The 19,091-nt window shown below is 38.8% G+C and overlaps 1 protein-coding gene across 1 annotated transcript in view; it reads right to left on the reverse strand.

Moving 5' to 3' along the window:
• CFAP36 (cilia and flagella associated protein 36) overlaps window positions 1-19,091 on the reverse strand; it is a 30,552-nt gene that overhangs the window by 1,247 nt on the left and 10,214 nt on the right. Inside the window, exons 4-7 of the mRNA XM_069583291.1 lie at window positions 14,412-14,526; window positions 10,665-10,752; window positions 8,774-8,825; window positions 3,309-3,411 (exon numbers count right to left, since the gene is read on the reverse strand). Of these exons, the coding sequence (XP_069439392.1) occupies window positions 3,309-3,411; window positions 8,774-8,825; window positions 10,665-10,752; window positions 14,412-14,526 (358 nt within the window). The remainder of the gene's footprint in view (window positions 1-3,308; window positions 3,412-8,773; window positions 8,826-10,664; window positions 10,753-14,411; window positions 14,527-19,091) is intronic.

The following is a 19,091-nucleotide window of genomic DNA, read 5'->3' on the forward strand; positions in this document are numbered from 1 at the left end:
TGCTTCTGTTGTGCTAGGCACTGACTGGGTGAAAACAAATAAACATGGTCTCGGGCCTCAAGGAGCTTTAACTATGGTTTCTTGTTGGCATTTTGACAAATACCAAGCTCCTGCTGTTTGGTAGTATAGCTACAAAAAGATATAATTCTTGTCTAAAGATCAGAACTATTGTAATACAAGGTTGCCAGACAAGCCAGGTAAAGAATCCACCTGCCAATACAGGAGATGCAGGGTTTGATCCCTGGTTCAGGAAGATCCCCTGGAGAAAGAAATGGCAACCCATTCCAGTATTCCTGCCTGGGAAATATCATGAACAGAGGAGCCTGGCCAGCTACAGTCCATGGGATTGCAAAGAGTCAGAAATAATCTGCCGAATAAAGTGCACTAAAATCCCTTACTAACAGTGTAACTGTCTTTCAAACTTTGGCCTGCAGGCAAAAACTGTTAAAATGACCTTATATTTGCAGAACAATTAATATAAAGCTACAAGTAGTATCAATAAGGTGTAAGTACATCCTAAAGATAACTATAAACCTAATAACATTAAGAAAATGTAAAGATTTTAAAGGAGAATTTGGAAGCAGATATAATATGAGCACTCAACACCTTCCAATTATCTGGTAACTGTGCCAAGAGACTGGATTAACATGCTAATTGCTTTTCTGAGCCATTTTTTATTATAAGGTGGAGACTTTAAAAACAAAACATTTTCACTATAATACATGGACTATGAAAGACAGCAAGTGAGAGCAAAGACTCACATAAAAATGATGCCAAGAACTAAAGGCATGATGGGAGAACATGATATACATGTCTCTAAATGATTAAAAATCTTGCCAGCACAATAAAACCAGAAACAGAACTTTGCATGAGCAAGAAATTTGCCCAAGGACCACTGTTTAGCATGCGGTGAGCAGACTGACTGTAGGGCCAAGGAGGTTAGAGGCAAAGTTCTTCAGGCTCTTGGACTGAAAGGGAAGTTTCCATGAAAGAGATGAGGCTGCCGTTAACACTCCAACCAACCTATACAGGAAGCTACAGGACTGACTATAACAGAAATGAAGATAAGCTTTATTCAACAACTTGGTCAAAATATGCAAAGTTAAAATGCCATTCATATGACAGTGACTTTAAGCAGAGATGGACTTGAACCACAGAGCTGGGTGCGTGGCGTGGGGTGGGGTAGATTCCAGGCACATAAGCATTTATATTCACGTACTTGTTCTGGACAGTTCCTGCCTTCAGTTTGTTGTCATGAACATATTTTATATTCTAACTTGAACCTAGAGGAAAAAACGCCTGAGACCAAAATACTCAGCTTGTCTAATTTCTATGAATGGAGACTCGAAAAGCCAGCTAGCTTAAAGGAAGATCAACTGATCACTGGCAACCCTGAATCTACCGAAAAACAGAAGTCACCCATTTCTAGCAGGAGAAGAAAATGGCAACCCACTCCAGTGTTCTTGCCTGGAGTATCCCAGGGACGGCAGAGCCTGGTGGGCTGCCGTCTATGGGGTCGCACAGAGTCGGACACGACTGAAGCGACTTAGCAGCAACAGCAGTAGCAGCAGCAGGAACCAAGGAAAGATGTGGGCAATGGGATACGCAGGAAGCCAAACACCTTTATGATTCCTCCCACGTTAGGCCTTTCTCTTGGGCTCCTATCACTTTGTATGAAGTGATTGCCTGGAATATCAGATATACTCATTTTTAAAAATAGAACAGTTTTTAAAACTTAAAGTCATTACTTTTAAAATTACCTTCCATTGTTTCTCTGTTAATGTATATAACTGAGATACAAATGGTTTGAAATTAAGTTTTCTATAGCTTAATAGTCTGATAAGCAAATATATTCAAATTATGTCAGACATGAGACTTGAACAGTACATGTACTTGTGTGTATCAGTCACGTGTGACTCTGCGACCCCATGGACTGTAGCTCGCCAGTCCTCTGTCTATGGAATTCTCCAGGCAAGCGTACTGCAGTGGGTTGCCATTCCCTTCTCCAAGGGATCTTCCTGACCCAGGGATCAAACCCAGGTCTCCCACATTGTAGAAGATTCTTTACCATCTGAGCCACCAAGGAAGCCCCTACGTGTGCTTAGGTCTATACAAAACAAAAAGTTAAATTTGGACCAGCAAATCTTAAAAGCACTCAAATCTAAAGCAGGTACTTTTACAGACATAATTCAAATGAGGTTATTCTACTCAGGGTGTGCAAACAAAAAAGTATTAGATTTGCTAAGAATCAAAAAGCAAGATAACTTTATAAACCTGCTTCTGTTTCACATGCCCATTATCTTATCAACTAAGAATACAGTTCCTTAAAATAGTTGATAAACATCAAACCTATCTATCTCAATTATAAAACTTCTGCAAAGTGCAGAAAAATACAAGACTTGAAGTCAGAAGACCAAAGGAAGTCACAGTCTCACTATTTAAGAGCTCAGTTATTTTGGACATCACTAAACTTGGGAGTTGGTGATGGTCAGGGAGGCCTGGCGTGCTGCAATTCATGGGGTCTCAAAGAGTCGGACACGACTGAGCGACTGAACTGAACTAAATTGAAACTTCCTTGAATTTCTTGTTTAAAAAAATAAAAGTAAAGATTATAATATCTACCTCATGGAGTTACAGGGTTTTTAAATTGGGAAAAGGACATGTATCTAAAAAATGTAGAAATCCAAAATAAAAATGAGCTAAATGCATCATCATATTCAAGTTCTGCTTCAGAATTACCTGTCTTCTTATACAACAAATCAGGATACATATATTGGAAATGGTTTCCCACATACTGAACAAGATCATCCACTAACATTTCCCACAAGGAGTCTCCTCAATTTTAGTTTCAATGACAGTTTAAGACTAAATTTGTGAACAAACTGGATAACTTTTATTTACTGTTAATTCACTAGGAAAATAAGTTAATATTATCTTTCCATGTTCAGCTGCTAAGTCCCACACATCATCTGATTGTGATAAAGGAAGAAAGTACCGAATGTTACATGACCATACCTTGAACGCTGTAGTCATGGCCTACAGGCTAGGGGCTCCCCCAAGGAATTTTGCTCACTGCTCTGGGTTCCAAGCTTCACTTAGAAATTTAGGGGCTACGCCCTCTCTGTCAGCTGACTATCTCCTACAGGCAAACACTTTAGCTAAATTCACAAAGAGCATTAAACACCAATGGCCACTGAACACTCCCTCACAGGGCTTTTGAAGCTGAAGCATGTATGAGAAAAAAACACACTCTTTACATTGTTTAAGTATTCATATTATTCAGAAATTTCAGTACACTTCAACCTTACCTGATGCTGGGTGTGCAAAATGTTCACCATCCCCTTGGGAATTATTCATTTTTGCCGTTTCATTGGCCTGCGTCGGAGGCTCTTCTGTTTTGGCCTCTGATAACTTCAGGCATCAAGAACACAATTTAGAAAATATTTTAGATTAATTTTGAATAATTCACTACATAACAGATTCAAACATATTAGTTTCAAAAATTACTGTCTACTAAAAAGAAGACTGAGCACCACAGAACTGATGCTTAAACTTAAAATTATCTAAAAAATACAATAATAATACTACCAGTATTATGATATGCCTGAAGCAGCCAAAAACTGATTTACAGCATACCTAATTTTAATGCACTTCAACTTACTGTCTTTACTAGATACTGTGTTTCTTTGTTTTTTCTTTTTTACAAACTGAAGGTTTGTGGCAATTCTGCATTAAGCAAGTCTATAGGCACCATTTTTCCAACAGCATTTGCTCGCTGTGTCTGTCACATTTTGGTAATTCTTGCAATATTTTCAACTTTTTCATTATCATATTTATTATCATATCACCAGGGATCAGTGACCTTTGATGTTACTATTGTGCCTGTTTGGGGGCACCACAAATCGCATCCTTATATATGAGACAGTGAACTTAACAGATGAAAGTTGTGTGTGTTCTGACTGCTCCATTAACTGGTTGTTCCTTCTCTCCCTCTCCTCGGACTTTCCTATTCCTTGAGACACAAAAATGCTGAAATTAGGCCAATTAATAACCCTACAGCGGCCTCTAAGTGTTCAAGTGAAAAGAAAAGTCACAGGTCTCTCACTTTAAATCAAAAGCTAGAAATGATTACGTTTAGGGAGGAGGTGTGTCGAAAGCTAAAACAGATCAAAGGCTAGGCCTCTTGCACCAGTTAACCAAGTTGTTAGTGCAAAGGCAAAGCTCTTGAGGAAATTAAAACTGCTACTCCAATGGACAAGATAGATAAGAAAGTGAAACAGCCTTACTGCTGATATGGAGAAAGTCTTAGTGGTCTGGATAGAAGAACAAGCCAGCCACAACATTCCTTTAAGCCAAAGCTTAATCCAGAGCAAGGGTCTATAAAGGCTGAGAGGGGTGAGGAAGTTGCAGAAGAAAAGTGTGAAGCTAGCAGAGGGTGGTTCATGAGATTGAAGAAAAGAAGCTGCCTCTGTAACACACAAGCGCAGGGTGAGGCAGCAAGTGCTAATGTAGAAGCTGCAGCAAGCTATCCAGAAGATCTCACCAGCGAAATTAATGAAGGTGGCTCAGTGGTAAAGAATCTGTCGGCCAATGCAAGAGACACAGGTTCAATCTCTGGATCAGGAAGATCCTCTGGAGAAGGAAATGGCAAACCACTCTAGTATTCTTGCCTGGGAAATCCCATGGACAGAGGAAACTGGTGGGCTACAGTCCAAGCGGTTGCAAAAGAGTCTGACACAACTTAGTGATTAAAACAACAACACTATCAGCAGATTTTTAATGGAGATGAAACTGCCTACCACTAGAAGAAGATGCTAGGACTTTCGTAGCAAGTGAGGATAGGTCAATGCCCAGCTTAAAAGCTTCGCTTCAAAGGACACACTGTCTTATTAGAGGCTAATGCATAATAAGGCCCTTAAGTTCAGTTCAGTCACTCAGTCTTGTCTGACTCTTTGCGACCCCATGGACCACAGCAGGCCAGGCCTCTCTGTCCATCACCAACTTCCAGAGTTTATCCATACTCATGTCCATTGAGTCGGTGATGCCATCCAGCCATCTCATCCTCTGTCGTCCCCTTCTCCTCCTGCCTTCAATCCTCCCAGCATCAGGGTCTTTTCAAATGTTCAGCTCTTCGCATTAGGTAGCCAAAGTACTGGAGTTTCAGCTTCAACATCAGTCCTTCCAACGAACATTCAAGACTGATCTCCTTTAGGATGGACTGGTTGGATCTCCTTGCAGTCCAAGGGGCTCTCAAGAATCTTCTCCAACACCACAGTTCAAAAGCATCAATTCTTCAGCACTCAGCTTTCTTTATAGTCCAACTCTCACATCCATACATGACTACTGGAAAAACCATAGCCTTGACTAGATGGACCTTTGTTGGCAAAGTAATGTCTCTGCTTTTTAATACGCTGTCTAGGTTGGTCATAACTTTCCTTTCAAGGTGACTTCATGGCTGCAGTCACCATCTGCAGTGATTTTGGAGCCCCCCAAAATAAAGTCTGTCACTGTTTCCACTGTTTCCTCATCTATTTGCCATGAAGAGATGGGACCTGATGCCATGATCTTCATTTTCTGAATGTTGAGCTTTAAGCCAACTTTTTCACTCTCCTCTTTCACTTTCATCAAGAGGCTTTTAGGTTCCTCTTCACTTTCTGCCATAAGGGTGGTGTCATCTGCATATCTGAGGTGATTGATACTACTCCCGGCAATCTTGATTCCAGCTTGTGCTTCATCCAGCCTAGCATTTCTCATGATGTACTCTGCATTTCTCATGATGTACTCTGCATATAAGTTAAATAAGCAGGGTGACAATATACAGCCTTGACGTACTCCTTTTCCTATTTGGAAGCAGTTTGTTGTTCCATGTCCAGTTCTAACTGTTGCTTCCTGACCTGCATACAGATTTCTCAAGACCCTTAAAAACTATGGTAAATCTATTCTCCCTGTGCTTTATCAGTGGAAGAACAAAAGTCTGGATGATAGCATATCTGTTAACAACATGGTTTACTGAATATCTGAAGTCCACTGTTGAGACCTACTCCTCCAAAAAAGGAAAAAAGATTCTATACAAAATATTACTACTCGTTGACAGTGCACCTGGACATCCAAGAGCTCTGATGGAGAGGTACAACATTCAAGTCGTCTTCATGTCTGCTACACAGCTCATGACGCCAAAGCTGAAGCTCTAATACTTTGGCCACCTGAAGCAAAGAGCCGACTCACTGGAAAAAACCCTGATGCTGGGAAAGACTGGAGACAGGAGAAGGGGATGACAGAGGATGAGATGGTTGGATGGCATCACCAACTCAAAGGATGTGAGTTTGAGCAAGCTCTGGGAGATGGTGAAGGACAGGAAGACCTGGTGTGCTGCAGTCCATGGAGTCGCAAAGAGTCAGACACAACTGAGCAACTGAACAACAACAACACGCAGCTCATGGATCAAGGAGTAATTTCAACTTTCAAGCCTGATTCTTTAAGAAATGTATTTCAAAAGGCTACAGAGGCCATAGATAGTGATTCCTCTCATGGATCTGAGCAAAGGCAATTGCAAACCTTCTGGAGAAAATTTACCAGTTTAGATGCCATTAACAACCTCTGTGATTCATTGAGAAGAGGTAGAAATAACAACATTAACAGGAGTTTGGAAGAAGTTGATTCTACCCCTCTTGGATGACTTTAAGAGGGGTTCAAGACTTCAGTGCAGGAAGTAACTGCAGATGTGGAGGAAACAGCAGAACCAGAATTAGAATTGGAGTCTGAAGATGTGCCCGAATAGCTGTAATTTCATGACAAAATTTTAATGGGTCAGGGAGTTGCTTCTTAGGTATAAGCAAAGAAAATGGTTGCTTGAGGCAATCTGCTCCCAGGGAAGATGAAATGACAACAAAGGATTTAGAACATTACACAAATTTAGTTGATAAAGTAGCAGCCAGGTTTGAGAAGACTGACTCCAATACTGAAAGAAGTTCTACTGTGGGTAAAATACAATCAAACAGCACTTCATGCTACGGTGAGATTGTTCATGAAAGGAAGAGTTAAATACTGCAGCAAACTTCACTGTTGTCTTATTTTAAGAAACTGCCACAGTCATCGCAACCTTCAGCAGCCACCATCCTGGTCAGTCAGCAGCCATCTGCATAGAGGCAGGACCTTCCACCAGCAAAAAAATTACAACTTACCAAAGGCTCAGATGATGGTCAGCATTTTTTAGTAATAAAATAATTTTTAATAAAGACATGTACATAATTTTCAGACATAATGCCATTGCACAATTAAAAGACTACAGTTTAGTGTAAACTAAATTTTATATGTCCTCAGAAACCAAAATACATTTGCGATTTATTGTATTATTATCTTCACTTTATTGTAGTAGTCTAGAACCAAACTCACATCATCTCTCAGGTATGCCTATATTTCCATTTCTAAAATAAGACGCTGCGTTTAAACCAAAGAAATCATTTAAATCTTGGAAAGAACTAAGTAAAATAATTCATTTTCCCATAAAAATAGGAAAATCCAATCACATGTAACTTTTTAGGTAATTCATGGATACCTACGCCATAAGTCTCTATATATGCTGAGTGATGGAAACACGAGGACTGAAATTATTATCAGCTCTACTTTTGTGTTTGAAAATTCCCATTAAAAAAAAGTCTAAAAAAAATTCACATGCCCCTAAAACATACTATATTTAAGAATCCTGATATAGTTTATTTATAAATCAGAAAGTTAAGACGGTCTTTTTTTTTTTTTTTTTTTTTTTTGCCACATCATGCAGTTTGCAGGATCTTAGTTCCCTGACCAGGGATCGAACCTAGGCCCACAGCAGTGAAAGCACAAAGTTCAAATCACTGGACCACCAGGGAATTCCCAATACTACTGTCTACTGATACCAGTTTTGAATAGTTGCTATTCTATATTCTTATATTAAAAAATTGTATTATCTATGAATTTCACCTCCACTTACTGAAAGGATAGTTAGTCAAAGAGAAATAAATCCCCTGTAAATCCTAAAAATCTCTCTTCTGCTCTTCATTGGGTACCTTGGAGTAAAATAGGTTTTTTCAAAGACAGTAAATGATATAAGCATGAATCACAGTGATTGAGGAAAAAAAAGGAAAATGACTATCAAGTGACTGAGAATTAGTTTATATTAGGTTTCCCTCTCCCTTTGGGGAGATTTGGGAAAAATGTGGAAAGAGAGGCAGCTAAAAAAAGGGGGGAAGAAAAAATAAATATTAGCTTCCCTCACCTCAACCAGATACATGTTTAATTTTTCCTTAGGAAGAATTAGGCACTTTAGGGAAGAAGTTTTTAATGAAAGAACAGTACATCAGGAAATGTGAAACGGAGTCATTCTGCTTCAAGCTGGCAACGTTAAAGTCTATGGGGACCCTCAATAGTAACTGCAGCTGCTGTTTCAAAACAGTAAAGGAATCAAGGCAAGTCGGGAAGTCAAATATTTTCTTAATCTTCTTTTATTCATAAAATTAAGGGGCATTTCTATTAAAAATTCCCCCAAATATGAATAGTATTAAGTTTTTTTGGAGTGAATAATCTCATTCTTCACTGAGAATTTAAAAGGCTGGTCATTGGATGAATTATAAAGTGAATAAAAAAGTATAAATGCTCAGAACTGCCAAGAAAATATGAATACTCTGAGGAACTGTGTCATTTCACCTAAGCTTAAACTTGAACAGAAATCCTAGGTGTGAACTTAAGGGATAACAGCAATGAAATACTTCTTTATATTAGTATGTTTTATAGGCACCTGCTTTTTTCTCTTCCTTTCTTCCTCCTGGTCATACTCCTCTTTTGATTTTCTGAAATACACAAAAATAAAGCAGAAAAGTAAACTTTCTCTTTTGGTCAAAGAACAAATATTCAACAAGCAACATGCTAACCAAAGCGTACAATATGTGCAAGGAATTTTGCAAACAAAGATGGAAATAATCAGGCTTCACTTAAAGCAGCTTACAATCGAGAAAGATATACACAGACATAAACAGCATAATATGGTTAGCTACATAAAACACAGGTTTACTCATATCCTGTGTGAAGGATCCTAGATGAACAAAATTTAGCAGGTTTGAAATTCTAAACCCAAATCTGAATGGCAAATTCCATGAATATGGACTCTGATCTCTTACTTTAGACAGATCAGTTACATGTCCCCTGATAAGATCCATTTCTCTCCTCATTTTAGTTTTTCCATGGCAGATGAGCTATCACAAAGCTCTCCTGATGACCTTACACCAAAGCCTTATCACCTTTGTAAACTGCTCACAAAGACCATCTGATTTAGGAAATTAGTCAACTGTCTTATATGTCCATAACTAAGTTCCACTGTTTATACAGTAGCACACCCCCACCAAAAGCTTACAGAAAATAAAATCTAAAAGTACAATACTGATCATGTTTCAAACCACCAATCAACCAACAGAAGCAACCAGTATAAGTCAAAACTAAGTGTCTTCTAAACCAACTACCAAATATCCTGAACTCTTCCAATCTAAACTCAAAGCTCTCTGTGTTGTCTCAGGCTCCTATACACCCTTATGTGGCACATAGGAAAGGAGGACATGGCAGCAAAGGCCTAGGTTCACCCACACATTTGCCTCCCTCCCCACACTCACTCAAATCCCCTGAAATGAAGGACTAAATCCTAGAGCTCCTGCCACAAACTCCCACTAGGCCCATCCTTTTAACCACCTCCCCTCCTGCTTTGGAACTGCGGACAAGTTGGGAAGGTGGGAGGACCACAGGATGCTATAAGATTGTCACGTATGTGGTTAGAATGGAGAGCCAGGGCCCCTAAAGGCCAAGGTTCCACTCTGCAGGGGACACAGCAGCTGTAGGAATCCTTTTGCCTTAAACCTATACATCCCCACAGACTTAAATATTACATGTTGCAATTGCCCCTCCCTTCTCAAACTCCCATAGAGGTTAGGGGACAACAGGCTTTAGGGGGAAAAAAAAAATCCCCTTTACTGGACTGCACATTTCATGCCAGGCATTGGTCTGACAATCACATAATAGATAAGAAAGTGAAAGTCACTCAGTCATGTCCAACTCTTTGCAGCCCTATGAACTATACAGTCCATGAAATTCTCCAGGCCAGAATAATGGAGTGGGTAGCCTTTCCCTTCTCCAGGGGATCTTCCAAACCCAGGGATCGAACCCAGGTCTCACACTGCAGGCAGATTCTTTACCAGCTGAGCCACAAGGGAAGCCCATAGATAAGTCAGCAAATAGTCAGCTATTTGGTCTGTGGAGCCTGGATGTCCAGCCTCCCACCATGAGACACCTGGCATGAGCCTCCTCCAATGCCAAGATCCAGAAGCCATGCAGTCTCCTGCTCAGCTCAGGCCACACAGCCCTTCCAAGCATCAGGCTGCATCCACCGCACCTTATTTCCATTGATGCTAGTTTCCTAGGCCCATGATGGGAGTGGAGGAAGACCCTCCTATTTGGGCTGATATGTCCATTAAGAAATGTAATACATACATAGTCATAACAAATAAAACGATAAATCATGTTCATGGTCTTTAGGAAAGAATTTAGATATTTTACTAGTACACAGTATTTTTTGGGTAAAAAGTTTAGGTACAGATCATATTGCAATGTTATTAATGATCCATTCAAATAATTAAAGAGGATACCTAAGAACTTCTTTCAGGATTTTCATCTCTTCCTGTTCAAGGTCACTGACCACATCAGAACCATCTGTTAAGCAGTCAGGTAATACACCTGTTCAAAACCAGAGATCACACAGGAGAACATCAACTCAACTGAAAACATTTTATTTCTCACTATTCTAGTTCATCAAGAAGTACCAAGTAGTTTATTAAGATCTATCACTTAAAAAAAATGTGTTATGCTATTATGTTTTATTATCTTTTTAACTATGGTCTTTTCAACCTTTTCTTCTTTTAAGGAATCAGCTCCACAAACAAAACAAAACAAAACAAAAAACCTCACAACTGTACCTAGAAATAACTCTTGGTAACCATGTATTGTCTGTTTAAAATAATAATAATATATGATAATAGAAATTAATATAATCTATTGTCTTCCATAATCATATACTACACAGGACATACCAATGAAATTAAATTCATAATAATGAAACTATGCTCTCAGAAGTATAATTTAAAAGGGAAAAGAGTTTACAAAGAAAAATATAAAATACTTTGTTAATTGAAACAGCATGTTAACACTCTTCATTCATACTACAACATATGCTACCAAAACAGCTCAGCTTACTACATGCGTAAGAGCATGGTGCTAAGCACTTAAGGGGAATATAAACATGAATAGAACAGTCTCTGCTCTCAGACCTTCTATTCAGATAGTGGGCTAATAACCATAAACTAGGGCAGTACCAACTTTACCCCAAGGCAGAGCAATTCACAGCAAGTAATTTTAAGTATTGGTTTAATTTACTTTATTACCTATATCTTCCTGATAAGCAGGTAGATGGTAATAAGTGTTCTGCTTTTATCTATAATTAGTATATTCCCAAAATGTAAACAGTATATTCCCTAATTTTTACCTTTCATTTCTTTATCCATATATGATGATGGGATTTTGGATCTGTTCTAAATTAAAGTAGCTTTATTATTCTAATGCCCTTGATGTTTAAGTACATTTAAAATTAAACTTTTCATTTTGAGATAACTGCAGATTCACATGCAGTTGTAAGAAATAATACAGAGATGCTATGCACTCTTTACCGTTTCCCTCAATGAAACATCTTTCAAAACTGTAGTATAGTATCACAACCAGAAAACTGACTTCTATATAACCCACTGATCTTAAGTGCATTTTTGCTTAGTCAAAATCTATATAATTAGTATTCTCCTACTGATCTTTCTAAGGAAAATTTTTAAAACTAAGGAAAGAATAAAACAACAGTGTGCAATACTTCAAAACCATCAAAATATTGCTCTGATTTGCACTTGCCCCAAATTCTTTGATAAGATAAAACCAGAACTCTGAGAGCCTTCGAATTTTTCTCACACAAATAGTCTGCAGTTTTGAGTACAATCCTGGATTTATGTTAAGTGAGATACTTAAATACAAGTATTAAAAGTTCTGTGGCAAAAACTAAGCATTAGTTTTTGTTTAAATGTAAGCAAACTGTCCCACCCTGCAGTTTGACTGCAGCAGCATTCCACATCATTCCCCTGGTCCTCTCTTGCTAATAGAAGCCATCTGTGTGCAGCTGCTGCTGCTGCTGCTGCTAAGTCGCTTCAGTCGTGTTCGACTATGTGCAACCCCATGAACAGCAGCCCACCAGGCTCCCCTGTCCCTGGGATTCTCCAGGCAAGAACACTGGAGTGGGTTGCCATTTCCTTCTCCAATGCATGAAAGTGAAAAGTGAAAGTGAAGTCGCTCAGTTGTGTCCTACTCCCAGCGACCCCATGGACTGTAGCCTACCAGGCTCCTCCATCCATGGGATTTTCCAGGCAAGAGTCCTGGAGTGGGGTGCCACCAGGCAGCCAAGTACTTAAAGGCAGGGCCCAACCCCACCCCACAAGAGTGACTCATGATTTAAGCCAATCACCATGGTCTCATTCCCCCTGCCAGAGGTTTATAAAGCCATGTGAATCCAATCCTAACCAATAGGACCTGAGAGGAAAATTCCTAAGCGGCTTCTATGAAAGTGTTGTCTTGCTTATAAAAGGAGATGTACAGGAAGAAGCATCGCTTTTCTTCATGAGATATTGTTGAGTGTGCACTCAATGATGCTCGAGTGCGATCATGAGAGAAGATCCTGAGAATGGCAGAGTAAAAGTGGGAAAGTGTCAGGGTCCTTGAAAACATCGCTGAGCCACCAAATGAACCAAGCCTGGACCTGTCTTCCTTCCCTTCCTCTATTTCTGGTTCTGTGAGATGATTGCTTAGGCCGTTTTCCCTGAGGTATTCTGCTAATGGCAACTTGAGGGACCCAGCTGATACAAGCTATGGTTACCTGTTCTCTTTTAATTAAAATCTCCTTGTTTCCAGTTAAATTCTAAAGACTGCAGAGTGCCATTATCAAGCTTCCTATTTCTTTTATCAAAAGGTCCCCTAAAGCAATGTGAAATAGCATAAAGTAATTATTCAGATTCTCTATCCTATAGGTCAGAATAAAAAGCATAGTTGCAGGAAAACACAAGAGAAAAGGATCTTATGAAGCAAACCATGGTAGAGAAACAAAGAGAAAGAGACTGTTTTCCACACTTTACACAAAAGCTGCAGTTCAGTGTCGAGCATTGTTAAGGGTTAGGGTGGTATTATCTCCACATCAGGGACAACAGTCTTTCCTGCTGTGAAATGCATTTTAGAGAATAGATATGATAGTGGTTGGCTCTAGGGGTGTGGTCTTTACTCACTTCAGACAAATGAGAGGAGAACCCACAACAGACCCTCCAACAGTCTAATGTTTGCTGCGTAACAACAGAAGCCCTATTGCTGCATATTCCAGACCCTTAAAAGCAAATAGTACAACTTAACTATAGCACTAATATGCTCAAGAAATAAAGAAAAGGACCCGCTGCCAAACCATTAGAGAGTATATAGGCATGATAAGGAATATCTGTGGCAATCTATTAAGCAAAGGAACACACAGGTATTAAGGTCACTAGAGTCCAAAATGGGAAACTTAGATATGCATCTGGGTTGAAAAAGAGATAGTACAGTAACAAGAAGTATGGTTAGAAACTCTGACGTTTTGAATCAAGATGTCAAGTAGAGTTCAAGTACACAGGAAGGGAAGAAAAGCAGAAAGAGCTAGGAAAAAACTGAGTTCAGGTAGAGAATTAAGGAAAAGATAAGGCTAAAGGTAGTCACCAGGACTGTGAGCTGTTTTCTCTTCCACCTTATGGTGTCATAATGCTATCGGCCCACTGTCCTAGTTCTCAGTGCTGCCTCAAGACCAGCAGCTTCAGCATCAGCTAGGAACTTGTTAAAAATACAAAGCACTAGGCCCCACTCCAGACCTACTGAGTCAGAAACTGGGATACAGGCATGTGTTTCAACAAGCCCTCAACTGCTTCTAATTGCTCACTAAAGCTTTAGAACCACCATCTTCTATAAGCCAGGAGGGAAAAAGCAACTGTACACTCAACAGTAACTGTAACTGTGACCACTCAAAAATACTGACTTTCATAAACATGATGGCTGAGCAGAAAAACCGAGCTCTCTGAAACCTGAAACATCAACTCAAATTCTGCTCTGCTTTCTTCGAGATGTCAACCAATCGGTTATCAGGAAGTTTACACTCTAATAGTTCTTAAGTCAGTCTTAGATTTTCAAACTTGAAATAAATTTATACAAAGCAGCAACATTAAGATCATATTAGTTAAAACTAACACCAAAACAAAATTCATTTAGCACTTAGATTTCTAAATTCAACCTTTTACCATTTCTCTCTTGAATTATTCGAATGGCTTGCAGCTGCATTTCAGTATTTTTCTCGACCATCATTGCTTTAAAGATAGTAAAATCTTCTGCTGCCAATACAGGTTGCAAAATGGCCTGTGGAAAGAAATCAGGAAGTTACAGAACTATTTCCCACACACTCAAATCATTTCCACTGCAAAAGGTGCATTAATTCAAGAATGCTGCATTATTATTTATGACTAGATGACTCAAAAGGACAATTTTAAGATTTTTTTCTAAAAGCCTTTAAAGTAGGGTTCTCAAGAGGCTGGTCTTCCAATCCCTCCCACCCCCACAAGGCTAGGGCACACAGTGACACATTTTCCAAATGAGCCAGTGCTGAGCAACTCTGATAAACAACACGGGAATGAGTCTTACTCTTTTAAAGTTACCACTTCAGTATACAAATCTGTTTTTCAGTCAAAATAATGATAACTATTTGGTTTAGATTCTGTCAATCTGAAATTTGGGGCTTCCCTGGTGGCTCAGTGGTAAAGAATCCTCCTGCCAATCCAGGAGACATGGGTTCAGTCCCTGGGTCAGGAAGATCTCCTGGAGGAGGAAATGGCAACCCACTCCAGTATTCTTGCCTGGAAAATCCCATGGACAGAAGAGCCTGGTGGCTACAATCCATGGGGTCACAAAAGAATCAGATACAACTTAGTGACTAAACCAACAACCACCTGAAATTTACTGTTTAGTGATAAAGCAGTAACTACAAATAATCCTTTAATTAATAAAACTGCCATATTGAATAAGAGTAAATGTCAAAATTCACTTCATGGCAAATTGACAGGGAAACAATGGAAATAGTGAAAGACTTTATTTTCTTGGGCTCCAAAATCACTGAAGATGGTGACTGCAACCATGAAATTAAAGTACATTTGCTCCTTAGAAGAAAAGCTGACCAACTGAGACAGCAAATATTAAAAAGCAGAGACATTACTTTACCAACAAAGGTCCATCTAATCAAAGCTATGGTTTTTCCAGTAGTCATATATGGATATGAGAGTTGGACTACAAAGAAAGCTGAGTGCTGAAGAAAAGATGCTTCTGAACCATGGTACTGGAGAAGACTCTTGAGAGTCCCTTGGACTGCAAGGAGATCAAACCAATCAACCCTAAAAGAAATCAGTCCTGAATATTCATTGGAAGGACTGATGCTGAAGCTGAAGCTCCAATACTTTGGCCACCTGATGTGAACAGCTGACAGTGGAAAAGACCCTGATGCTGGGAAAGATTGAAGCCACAAGGAGAAGGGGATGACAGAGGATGGGATGGTCAGACGTCATCACCCACTCAATAGACATGAGTTTGAGCAAGCTCCGGGAGTTGGTAATGGACAGGGAAGCCTGGCATGCTGCAGTTCATGGGGTTGCAAAGAGTCGGACACGACTGAGAGACTGAACTGAGTGAAATGCCAAAAAAATGGAGTCTGAAAAATAAGTGTAACATGGTAGGAATAATGTGAGAACACAACAGGAGTAGTCCTATAGGCAAAAAGTTTCATGGAAGAGACAGAAATTATGTGAAATCTTTTTCTAGATGAAACTGAAGTGTAATAAGTTGAGAAACAATAACAGTATCTACCCTGCACTGTGCTGTGCTTAGTCACTCAGTCATGTCCAACTGTTTGCAACCCCATAGGCTGTAGCCTGCCAGGCTCCTCTGTCCAAGGGGATTCTCTAAGCAAGAATATTGGAGTGGGTTGTCATGTCCTCCTCATCTACCCTAGAGCACCCAAATTAACACTCCTTTAGCTACAGAGAACTATTATTATATAAAAAAGCAAACAAATTCCCAAGCTAATCAGTAAGAAGAATAAGCTCTGAAATGTAGGAAAATCCAAAAGAAAACACTCAGACCTTATTCACCTTACTAAACCTTATTTCAAGCTTTACATGACATTCATGAAAAAGCTGACCACAGGAATCATACAGAGGCAACCAAGGGTGTGCTACTGTTCACCAGGTAGGCAGCAGTGATAATGTCAAAGACACACCGCAACAAATGTTCCATCAAAGAGTGCTAAGCAAAGAGGAAGGAGTCCCTCCAGCAGCAGCCAGCTCACATTCTAGACAAAAGCAATACAGTCAAACAAAATAAGGTGCAAAAGTAGTGACATTTACAAGGAGTCAACTGTAGGGAAAAAAGAAAGTTTCTTGTCCTTTGAATTCACATATACTGTTCAAAAGGCCAAGGGCAGGGGACAGCAAATAGGCTTCATCGGTGTTTACCCGAAAGTTACAGCCCATAGAGCAGTATTAAAGACAAGTGCAGTATAAAATAGACCACTAATGAGAAACTACTGTGTAGCACAGGGAACTCTGGGGTGCTCTGTGGTGACCTAAATGGGAAGGAAATCCAGAAAAAGAGGGGATGCAGGTATGTATTCATTATGGTTGATTCACTTCACTGTATAGCAGTAATTGACACAGCCATGTAAAGTAACTAAACCCCAATTTTTTCAAAAAAATTTTAAATTTCCTTTAAAAATAAAAAATTATAAATAAAGACAACTGTAGCCAGCCTCTGTAATAGCGTAGTATATCTGATCTGCCAGGGCACCTTTGTGGGATTACACAACCACATAACATTATTCTTGGTCTTATTAGTAATATCAAGTTCTCTGTCCTCATCACTGACAAACACTTGAAGGGCACTGCTACTGATGGCATTTGTCAGCTAGAGCTATCAGCAAGTCTGCATTTGAGCTGATCCTTAAACATATAATGCAGGGCTTCTCAAAGGGTATGTTTAACCCTTCTAAGAAATGCAGGAAAGAAGGACTGTTAAATGCATGTTCCTGAACCCTACCCTAGACGTAATTAATCTAAATTTCTGGACAAGGGGTACCCACGTATCTCCCCAGATAATTCTTATAACATTTAAGTTTGAGAACTATTGAAACAATGGGGGGAAAAAATAAGCCCCTGATATGAAAGGCTACTTTGAGCTTAACCATAGTTAGTTGTTTGATTCCATATACATCATTTAGGCTTCTGGGCACTAGTTTCTTCACCTGAAAATTAGCATAATAATAACAACAATAATAATGGAGTATTTTGTCAATTCTAAGACTCAATAGATTAGCAAAATAAACCATTATTTCATGTACCAATAAGAAAAGAAAAAAACCCTATCCATTAAATTATAACATGCCATCAATTACAAAATGCATTCTCATTGATGAGATATTTATGATAGAAAATTTTCATCTGAGAATGAAGGAAATATAGTAACTTTCTGGCTAGGTGTTAGAATTGAGCAGTGTAAGAAAGCATTTTTTTAAAACTAAGAAGTCCTATAAAAGTAATTTTCTGGGCCTTTTGATTAAATATCAAACTGGTGTGCTAAACCTAACAACTGTACAGCAATTGGGCTACACTGGTCCAAGGAAATGGAACACCCTTTGCCTAAGAGCTTCCAATAAGGGTAGTTAGAGAAACTAAATACAAGAGTTACTCCAAAAAGCTAGCAAGTGGTTTAAAAACAACAACAATCTTAAGTATCCTTTAAATTAATTGAAATGTCAAACTACTTTGAAAGAAGACTATGAGATAAATGGTATAAATACATAAATGTGGTGTCATACATGTTTGAAAAAAGCACATTGACAAAAATATGAACATTGAGTCTTTCAGAATCTGACTTAAATGAGTTTTAAAAACCTCCAAACATGTTCATACTTAGCCTGAAGTTACAAGTGATTTCATGCATTTCTGCTGCTCTATTAATAGAACCACAAGGAGAAACAGATGAATTCACTACTATAGTTGGAAACTTCAATAATGGACAGAATCAGCTGGCAGAAAATCAACAAAGAAATAACTGAACTGAACAGCACCTTCAGTCAACTAGATCAAATTGACATTTTTCCAACAACAGAAAAATACATTCTTTTCAAGCTCACCGGGAACATTCACCAAAATAGACAACATTCTAGGCCATAAAACACACCTTAATAAACTTAAAAAGAACAGGAGTCATATAGAGGAGACTCTCAGACCCAACAGAATTAAACTAGAAAACAGTAACAGAACAACAGCTAGAAAAACCTAAAATACTTGGGAGATTAAGAAACACACTTTAAAACAGCACATGGATCAAAGAAGTAGTCTTAAGAAAATCTCTAAAATTATTTCTAACTAAATGAAAATACAACTTATCAAAATGTGTGGGGTGCAGCAAAAGTTAGTGCTTAGAAGGAAATTTAAAGCACTGAAGCATATATTAGGAAAGAAAAAATAACAAACATCAACAATCAAAGCTTCCACCTTAGGAATAAAAAAAGAGCAAATTAAATCCAAAGAAAGGAAATAATAGAAATTGGAGAAGAAATAATGAAATTGGAAAACAGAAAATCAATAGAGAAAATCAACAAAACTAAAAGCTAATTATTTAAAAAATAAATAAAACTGAGACACCTCTGGCCAGGTTAAGTTTAAAAAAAAAAAAAGTGGGTGGATATGTGGAATTCCCTGGTTGTCCAGTAGTTCAGACTTTGTGCTTCCATTTCAGGAGGCATTGGTGCAATCCCTGGTCAGGCAGGTTCCACATGCCAGGACATGAGACACAAAAAAAGACATAAATTTTAAAATATCAGAAATGCAAAAGGGGACACTACTACAGATCCCATGGACACTAAAAAGGTAATAAAG

This window comes from Ovis canadensis, chromosome 3 (genome assembly GCF_042477335.2).
Source record: "Ovis canadensis isolate MfBH-ARS-UI-01 breed Bighorn chromosome 3, ARS-UI_OviCan_v2, whole genome shotgun sequence".
Taxonomy (NCBI): Eukaryota; Metazoa; Chordata; class Mammalia; order Artiodactyla; family Bovidae; genus Ovis; species Ovis canadensis.